Source organism: Gossypium raimondii, chromosome 6, assembly GCF_025698545.1.
Source record: "Gossypium raimondii isolate GPD5lz chromosome 6, ASM2569854v1, whole genome shotgun sequence".
Lineage (NCBI taxonomy): Eukaryota > Viridiplantae > Streptophyta > Magnoliopsida > Malvales > Malvaceae > Gossypium > Gossypium raimondii.
In genome coordinates this window covers 1,452,732-1,463,448 of record NC_068570.1, presented here as the reverse complement: position 1 = coordinate 1,463,448, position 10,717 = coordinate 1,452,732, and the positions used below count along the sequence as shown (strand labels likewise).

General features: G+C 32.7%; 1 protein-coding gene across 1 annotated transcript; it reads left to right on the top strand.

Moving 5' to 3' along the window:
• Positions 1–361: 361 nt before the first annotated feature.
• LOC105771654 (probable calcium-binding protein CML23) lies at positions 362–9,036 on the top strand. The gene is made up of 2 exons (XM_012593070.1): positions 362–514; positions 8,824–9,036. Exons 1-2 carry the CDS (start codon positions 362–364, stop codon positions 9,034–9,036), a joined length of 366 nt encoding a protein of 121 aa, XP_012448524.1.
• Positions 9,037–10,717: the final 1,681 nt, after the last annotated feature.

The window sequence follows — 10,717 nt, the reverse complement described above, 5'->3', positions numbered from 1 at the left end:
CAAATATCAAATGAAAATACACAAGTACCAAAGTGAACATCGAAATTAAATTTAAGTACTAAATTAATAAGAAGAAAAAATTCAAATACCAAATTAAACATTAAAGGGAAGAAAACTTATTGTAGAATCTAATAAAGTGAAAAGAAAGGCAGTGGTTTATATTTTAATATTTTGATTAACACATGGAACATATGTAAAGTGAAATATGATATAGCATAAATTCGGGTTGTACTCTTCACGGAACTAAAGGCCATTGTCACCTACTGTGAGCATTGAAAACACATAAGATCTTTTATTAATTTGCTGTGTTGTTATGGCCATCAAGACTTATAAGAGCATCTCTAGGGACTGAAAACGTATCATGACGATGGACGAATTCAAGCAGTGGTTAAAAAAATTCGATGCCGACAATGATGGCCGTATCAGCAAAGAAGAGCTCCTCAGCGCTATTTACGAGACCGGGGGACAGTTTGCCTGGTGTAAGAGCCGACGTGCGATAAAATCCGCGGATGCGGTCGGTAGTGGGTTTATTGAAGAAAATGAAAATAATACAACATTTAAACAAATATTTTGCATCAGCCACATCATATGCCCTCAACCTCAATGAATTTAGATTTACACCCCTTACGTGTAAGGAAAAGCATTAATTTAATCATTCAATAATTCTTAAGTGGATTATCATATATATACACATCTCACACTTGGTATTTAACTAATGACAGATCTAAGCTTTTCTTTTTCTCAACAAATATTCACAAGTAGCTTACTTTGAGCATCAATTTCTCATTAATCACTCATTCATTTTGAGCATATGGTATACCGTTGTAAAGGTCTCATGGAGTAGAATATAAAACCATAATTTTATGATTCAACTCTCCACCTTTACCAATCGAGAATATGCCTCAAAGTTTTCAAAAATTACATTTTTTCCAACATGTTTTCTAAATGTAGATTCACCTTCATGGTGGTGGGAACTCACATCATGCGGTCTCATAGAAGGATACGAACACCTAACATGCGAACTCAAAGTGCGAACCATATAGACCATGAGTCAAGACCCAATCAAATAATAAAATAATAAATCCATAATAGCGAATACCATAACATAACTATATAAATTATGGATTTTTATATAATGCTTTATTGGTTTGTGATTTTATTGAAGTTTAGACAGTAAATGCCAAGCTTTATTAAAATTGCTTGTTGCTTCCATCATTATAGTAAAAGAATTGCAATTATTGAAATTTGTTTACTATGGTTGAACTGTGCTCATAATGAGATATTATTCGTTTCATGAGATGAAGATTATCTTCACGGTTTTCAAGGGATTAAAATATAGAGTATAATTTAATTTTAAATTTTAGGAGAGATTGAAATACAATTTTACTATTAAATTAACTTAAAACTTTGCAAATATTCAAAGGATTAAAGGGAAAAAATTTTATTTTGTTAGCCCTTGCTATATATCTACAGTCCAATATATCTGCTCTTTTTGACATAATACCTAGTGTAATAGCTCAATTTCGCTCAGGCCCAATTTACAAATAAACAAAAAAAATTAATTACAAACCAAAATAAAAATATTGCAAGCCCAAATGAAAAAAGAGACCCAATGGTCCAAAAAACTTAATCATTTTCAGTAAAAGAAAAGAAACCCTAGCCCCCTTGGTGCCACTCTTCATTCCACATCAGCATGCTCGTCCCGAGGTCTACCCCTATCGTCGTTGCACCAAAATAGCAAAGGTGCACGTCCCATCGCCCTCTATTGACTCCGCCACCTGCAAGAAAAGAGCAAAAAAAGGACAGAGACAACGTGCAAGAACAGATGCAAAACAATAGCAAAACAGAAATAAACAGTGTAATATTGGCTATAAAGGTCATGACAATAGATTGTAATTTTTACACGAAGAGCAATAAAAAAAACAATACAAAAAGATTCAAAAGGTATATGTTTTATTCATTGTTTATTTTCAAAAAATATAAAAATAAATACAACAAAAACAAAAAAACCTTATCGCTCTTATTGCACTGTCGCTGTGGGTGGGCAGATTCGTCGCCCTCGAGGAGAAACGACCCATCTCCGACGTGGAGGAGCCCTTGATTCCCTTGGGATTCGTTGGGGCTCTATTGAAGAAGAGGGTGTGAAAGGGACGCCCAGGAGGCCGAAACCCCCTTTCCCTTTTTCTTTTGCTTTTTAAAAAAATAATAGAGGGAATCACCATCTGATCTAGTCTTCCCATTTTTTTTAAAAAATATTATATAGACTTTTTAAATTCCAGCCATCGGAGGCGACGGTGGCCGTCGCCGATTACCGGTGGCCACGGCGAGGTCCACCATCCCTGTGGCCGGACGAAGGAGAGACGAAAAAATAAAGAGAGAAAACTGTTTTTTTTTAAACTATCTGAAATGATTTTTTATTTTTTTATTCGAACTCCCCAAAACGATGTCGTTTCGAAGTAGGGCCCGACGACCCGAGCTGGTTAGTAACAGGATCCGCACGTTTCCTTAAGAAAGGGTCTATTTTTGCTTTTGGTCCTTCCGCTTTTTATGGCATTTCAATCCAGTCCTATTTCCTTTTTCTCTTTTTAATTTTTACCACATAATTTTGGTTTTGTTTCATTTTGGTCCTTCTGAGAAACGATGCACATAAGGACAGGGGATATTTTCCTATTCAGTCCCTGTCCTTTTTAACGCATTACATTTTAATCCTTACTAGTCTATTTTCTATTATTTACAATTTATACCCCCTAATTTCATTTAAATTTCAATTAAATCCTCTATTTATTTAATTTCTAACTTTTTACAAAGTGTTTTTATTTATTTATCTATTTTTCTTTCTTTTTAAACTTAAAAATTAGATTGTTTATACTCTTTTATTTGTGTATTTTTTTATTGTCATTATTTTTTATTTCTTTTCTCATTATTTTATTATTTATTTTATTAATTTTGACATTTTCATGTCATGTTTATTTATCCTTTTAATCATGTATTTTCCATTTTATTTTTATTTTTATTTACGATTTATTTTATTATTATAATCGATTATTATTATGTTATTATTATAGTACTCGTTATTTACTTATTATTTATCATTCTACCCACATGGCCATTTTGAATTATTTCATTGTCACTATATCATACATTAGGTTTAAGCATTTATCCATTTGTATATTATGCCCGAATAAGTTAAATGCACATCGTTTTAAGTGTTACGTTCGTTTCTTCGCACGATGCATAAAAAAGAAAATTTTTAAACCGAGGCAAATGTTCATTATTTTTGGAATTAGAAGAGTCATGTTCCTAACTTACGGAATATGACTTTTTTCTAAAACTGAAATAGTTGAATATCCATTTCAAAAATATAAAAACGAGATTTAAGTAACGATTAATACGGCGATTATTATGGTTTTTGAAAACTAAAGGCGTCGTGTTCTAACTCACGGGGCATGATCCTTTTTCTCGATTTATTCGAAATAAAGCATTTTCTATTAAAATATCTTAATACAAAGGGATCACATTTTAAATTCCCTTCAAATTTTCAATTTTCGCATTATGACATTAAGTAATCAATTAGGTACCAATTTTGGGCGTAACGAGGGTGCTAATTGTAACACCCCTAACCAATATCTGTTGCCGGAACAGTGTTACGGAGCATTACCGGAATAAACATATCAAATACAAACATTTCATATTAGTTAACATTCATGTCAGATATTATTCATAAAGTCCTTTATATGAGCCCTCGAGGCCCAAAACATATATTAGTAACAAGTCAGGACTAAACCGGGTACTTAAAGATTTTTTTTTTGCAAAATCTCAAAATTTTTCCAAGGTACAAGGGACACACGCCCGTGTGGTCAGGCCGTGTGAGCAAGAGACACGTTTGTCTCTCAGGCCATGTGGATATTCAAAATAGGGCACACGACCGTGTCCCAGCCCGTGTGCATACCCGTGTAACTCTCTAACTTGGGTCACACGGCCAAGCCACACGTCCGTGTGCTAGGCCGTGTGAACATGAAAATTTGCATTAAATAGGTGTAGGGGTCACATGGCCAAGCCACACACCCGTGTGTCAGGCCGTGTGATCAATTTTAAGCATTTTATTTTGAAATTTTTAAGATGCTAAGGGCACACGGCCAAAACACATGCCCATGCGCTAGGCCGTTTGTCACACACGGCTGAGACACATGCCCGTGTCTCTGCCCATGTGGACAAAATAAGGTCATTTCCTAGCCATATTTCTCACAATAACTTGTCTTCCACCTACAATAACACTTAAGTACATTCTCAAACCAATATAAAATATTTGAATTAAGCTAAAACAAAGTCTTATACATATCATATCATATCATATCATCATATATAACCAAGTATCCATACTTAACAAATTGATCACTTACATATATATATTCATATTTGTACCAACTATATCAACTCAAGCCATGTTACAACTTGCCTTTTAGTTAACCATCAATCAATTATACCAAGATACATATTAACCATAATAAGGCCATATACTTATATGTATATATCAAAATGTATCAAGCATAAGTCATTCAAATGGCTAATCACAACAAAACATTTACTTGCCATCAATGGCCAAATTAACCTATACATGCCATTATCCCAAAGTTGATTTAATAAATATACCGAAAAAGGGCGATTGATAGTGTGATATGGCTCCGACCAACTTCCAACCTTAACAAGCTTCTGGGTTACTATAAAACAGAGGAAATAAAATAGAGTAATCATTTAATACTTAGTAAGTTTGTATAACAGGAAATTAACTTACCAATTAATTCACATTTAAGGTAAGCAAATAAACATACTCAAACCAATTTGGCTAATTGCCTAAACACATATCCTCATCAAGCTTGTTAGTAATGTAATTCACATAAATACCAAGAAACATGAATGAGCTCATCAATATTCAATTTCCACATACATGTATTTATCACTTCAAGTGTCCATGAACATGTACATATCATATCTTTGTATTTCAAGTATTTCTCATAATAATTCATCTTGAATTCATATCATCTCATATCAGAACTATACCCGTTAAATCATTTAAAATATCGATGGATACAAGGGTAGTACATTTGAAGTGTACAAAACTGTAAACCATCAATTCATATTCGAGAATGCTCATATAAGCACATAAACGGGAAGCTCTCTCTCGAGTCATATAACGGGAAGTTTATCCACACTGTATAACAGGAAGCTCATAAGAGTCATATTCAGGAAGCTCATGTGAGCCAATAATAGGTAGCTCTGAAGAGCCATTAATCAGGAAGCTCCGGATAGCCATATATCGAGAAGTTCAAGCGAGCTATATCGGGAAGCTCCGGAGAGCCATTAATCAGAAAGCTCACAAAGAGCCTTTAATCGAAAAGCTCACAAAGAGTCATATATCGAGACGCTCATAAGAGTTGCGATGTGTCCACAACACATGCAAGATCACAACCAATCGGGATGCTCCGAAGAGCTATTAACGGGAAGCTCGCAGGAACCATATAACGAGAAGCTCGAGAGGGCTAAGAACAGGACGCTTTTTCGAGCTGTGATGTGTCCGCAATGCAGGACCACAACCAATTCGGGAACCCTGTATCCATCGAATCTCATTTATCCAAACGGGACTTATTATTTATCGAGCATTATCGGATATGTGATCAACTTCATACATATAGAATTTATACAATTCACATATACAACATTAAATTCAAACATATAAATATACACAATTTAGTTACACGAACTTACCTCGATAATTGTTCGTGTACATAAAATCTACTAATCTGACAGTTTTTCTTTTCCACGATCTAACTCTGTTTTTGATCTATCCGGATCTATACGAATGAATTTAACATCAATTAAATACAACTCATATTCAATTCTGTCCATTTCATATCTTAGGCAAAATTACTATTTTGCCCCTATACTTTTAATTAATTCCAAGTTTGTCTCTATGCTCGAAAAATAAAATTCATGTAATTTAATCATTATTCCAAGCCTAGCTAATTTTTACATGTAACAATAGCAGCCCATGTAATATGACAACTTTTCAATTTAGTCCCTAAATCATAATTTCATCAAGATTCCCTTTACAAAAGTTGTTTATCTATCAACAACCTTTCATTTTCTACCACAAATATTCATAATTCAACTATATTCATCCATGGAAAAACTCTAGTACTTTGATAACTTTGCAAATTAATCCCCGAGATAGCTAAATTAAGCTTTTACGATCTCGGAAACATAAAAATTATTAAAAACGGGACTTGAATACTCAGCTAATTGAGCCAAATAAGCTTGCTACCTTCAAGCTCTTCTAACTAGGGTTTCCATGTAAAATGATTTGGGAAAGATGATAATATGATGATATTTTTCATTATTTAATTACTTATCATCTTTTATTATTTTTACTTTCCAATTTAGTCCTTTTCTTTAATCAATTTTCCATAGATGAATCATCATACTTATCTACTAACTCCTCTTAATGGTCTATTTGCCATATAAGGACCTCTAATTTTGAATTCCATAGCTATTTGATACTTATAGCTACTAGAACTCAACTTTTGCATTTCATGCAATTTGGTCCCTTTATCAATTAAACATGTAATCGGTAAAATTTTCTTAACGAAATTTTCATACAACATTCCTATCATAATGCAGACCATGCATTATTATTAAAATAATTTTCCTTCCGAACTCGAATTTGTGGTCTCAAAACCACTGTTCTAATTTCACTGAAAACGAGTTGTTACACTAATCCTTCCTCGTGCGTAACCGACTCCCGGACCTATTTTTTGGATTTTTGTAGACCGAAAAACATTGTTTTAGTAAATCAAACTTCTTATTAAAACGACCAATTTACGAGATGACCCAATCACACCTCTTGAAAGTGATTGGTGGTGACCCTATTTTCCTTTTTTTAATAAAAAGTCGATTTCAAAAAAAAGGGTTTTGACACCTAGAACTACCCATAGCCCCTTCCCAACCCATAAATAGGGGATAATACATTTTAGCACACTTGAACTCACGTCTTCCTATATTAGCAACAATACCCATGTCAATCGAGTTAAGACTCAATCAGCTATTTTCATTACATGTTCAAGGTTGAAATATATTAATTGTGTTACTCTTTCTTGTATACATATTGACAATTCAGGCAAAAAAAAATTCTAAATAGCCACAGCAATTAAGTTTCATGTAGAGGAAGATTTTAAAGCTATATATTAGATTAATTGGCACTGATTATTGATATAGGCAAATAACCTTTTTTTAAAGTGAGATATTATGCAATTAAGTTCGCTCGAACATGTAACCTTCAAGAGTTTTCAATAATATAAATGTCAGTCGAGTTAATATTCATTAATATCATATAAGTAAAGTTAATTGAGGATTTAAAGAATTAAAGGTAATTCAATGGTCGTTTCAAAAGAAGATTTTAAAATGTTGGGTTTAAATCAGAATCAGCAATTACAAATACAGAACTGGACCACTAACTCAATAATTAACCAAACAGGAACTAATTATGACCGAAATAAATTAAATCTAGAGAAAAAACACCCCACACATTTACCTCAAGTGAAACTTGAAACCAAAATCTCAAAGTTTTCAAAATTTCTACCTTACCAATTGAACCAATACCTGATTGATCGGAGATTATCTCTTAAGAATGGCTACACAAACCAAGCTAAACCTTAATTCCTTGAACCCTCTATTAGTGATTGGGGATTGGCCTAATCTTGTCCCTCATTTCTATTATAATATATTATTTAGGCCCCCTTCGAGGTTTCCAATAACATATGTAGCCCACCTACCATTAATCTATTCTAAGCCATCAAGGGGTCCCTAACTGTTAAATGCATTGGGTACAGCTTCGGGGGTGGTTCAAATATCCCTTTTTTTTTAATGACACTTTAAGGCTCTATAGCCTTTGTTTTTGCTATAACTTATGAAGGAACAAAAGAATATTAGGCAACGTTTGCAAAAAAGTTACCCCTAAATCTATTTTTATTCAATGCTTTTCAGGGTATTAACAATTGTGTTTAATTATATCCGCCACAACAACAACAACAACAAAAGAAAAAAAGACAATTGTGTTTAAAACTTTGGTCAAATTTTGGTTTTAGTCCCTTTAATATGGTCAAATTTGAGAATTAGTAATTACATTTTAATTTAGTATAATTAATCCTTTACTTATATAACGTGATTAGTTAGTTTGAATAGATAATAACATTGTAATTATTTTGGATAACATGCAAACATAGATATTTTTAGAAAGAAAACATTGCTTCCATCACAATAATGTCCATGTCATGATGAGTTGGCAAGATTTTTTTTTAAAAACCCGTGTCAACATTTTAATATGAAAAGTAACGGTGTCATCTATTTCGACTAATAAGAGACATTATAAAAGTAGATAATTAAATTATGTCAAATTAAAGTATATAGATTAAAATCTAACTTTAAGCATAATAGAGGGACCAAAGCCATAATTTGACCCTAAACTTTTAATGCACGTGGCTTTTGCTTGAAATACGCGTCTGCATGTTTTAATTAAGCTAAAGCCAATCGATTTCTATATTGTATTAGCAAAAAGGACATAGCACAAGGGAATGATATAAATATGTGAAACCTTCAAATATCTTGACATTGGGGAAGTTGGCTAGATAGCTAGCAAGCAATCAAATTACAGGGTGCGACCAAGGGTTTTCCGGGCTTCGATCATCGGGAATGGCCATTAAAACTCGTACGTACTCTGTCGTCGATGGCAAGCGGGAAATGACGATCGATGAGTTCAAAAGATGGTTATAGAAATTTGATGATGATAAGGACGGAAGGATTAGCAGAGACGAGCTTGCCGATGCTATACGAGTCTCCCACGGTGGATGGTTCACTGGGAGGAAGAGCAAGCGTATAATCGGATTGGTGGATGCCGATCGTAATGGCTTTATTGATGATAATGAGATCAAAAACCTTGCGGAATTTGCAGAAAAATACTTGAATGTGAAAATTTTGTATTTGTAAAGTGGTTGTTTGAATCGTATCTCTTTATTTATTCCTTTTTTTTTTGGGGGGTCTATCGAACAATGTTAACAATCAGAGTTTATCTAATATCAAACCTCGACATACACATTCATCTTATATTTATGATGTATGTACTTTAGAAAATCGGATTACAAGCTATCTCCTATGAACTAATAAATAATAATGAAGATTTATTTTGTATAAACAACAGTAAACTACATAGCCACCCAACTTTTATTAATTTTTATTTTGGGTACTGCAGTTAAAAAATTTACAAAAAGGGCACCGTGTTACAAATCATTTTCATTTTGATTACCCGCCGTTAATTTGGGGTTAGACAGTGTTATTGTACATTCACTTTAGTCACCCAACTTTAATAAATTTTCATTTTGCTCACCCGTTTTATAACAATCTAGGGTGTTATGAAATAGGTGTACCTTCCTCTATCTTCTTGGTATAAAGTTGTTGCTTAAGGTAGAGTCGGTTCATCAATGACTTCGTCATGCACTTGCTCTTTAATTGGAGTCACAAATAGGCACGGTGGTCTCTTCAGCTACCCCTTATAATACTTTACCACTTACACATAGTAGAATAACACTATGTGCTGTCTCTATTATCTCGTTCTTCTGTCCTTTCAAGAGTGTGTTTGATAATTTAAGCAACCATTGGTGAACCAACATTACTCGCATCTTGATGCATTATAGATTCAAGTTATTTTTGCCAATAAATTTTCTCAACTTTGTATTCTGTTGATAACACACTTGCAATTATATCAACATTTTAAATGACAACAGAAGTAACAAAAAATATCACGAGCACAATCGCTTTGCAAATACCATAAAAGCAATTGAAACGAAACTTTTACACCAATTTATTGAGAATGGATTAAAACAAATATATCAATATGACTATAAATGAATTTACTAAGAATAAATAAGACACACAACAGCAAATAATGTACAAAAAGAAACTAATACTTTAAAACTTGCATCCACAGACGGAAACGACAAAACATTTCACCCTAACAAAATGAATATTATAAGTATTTCAACCCTCAAAGCATAACCCTGAAAAGTCTACAACTCACATCCATAAACTATTACACAATCTTTTTGAACGCAGACTAATTAATTTTCTCATTCACTCTCTCTTAATGTGTTTCATGGCTAAGAATTAAAACCTATTTATAGTATTTTTCATGGCCTTAAATTCAATAGTGATTTAATATGGTTTGACAATTGAAACACCAAATATTTATTGCCACACCAATTTGGTGCCTACAAATCTTAGAATTTTTTAAAATTTTAAGGCTTTCAAGCCATATGTGACATAACCCATAGATTTGTTGGACAACATTTTTTTCATTTCAAATTACAGCTATATAAATCATTCCAATTAAAATCAATTATTATAAACACTAAATTGAATAATTAATTAAACACAACCTAACTAACATAACCAGAACAAATTTGAGATCCCACACATAGGAGTGAATGCAAGGGGCAAGCAATGATTTTGGTCATCTTAAAATGGTAAAATTTCTTTTAAATCCCTTAAAATTTAAAAAATAATAAATTAATATAATGTTGAAATTATCTTTTGACCCCAAAAATTTATAATATAATTTTAACCCCTAAATTTACCCACACATTGTAAAATATCAAGCTTAAACATTGCCATT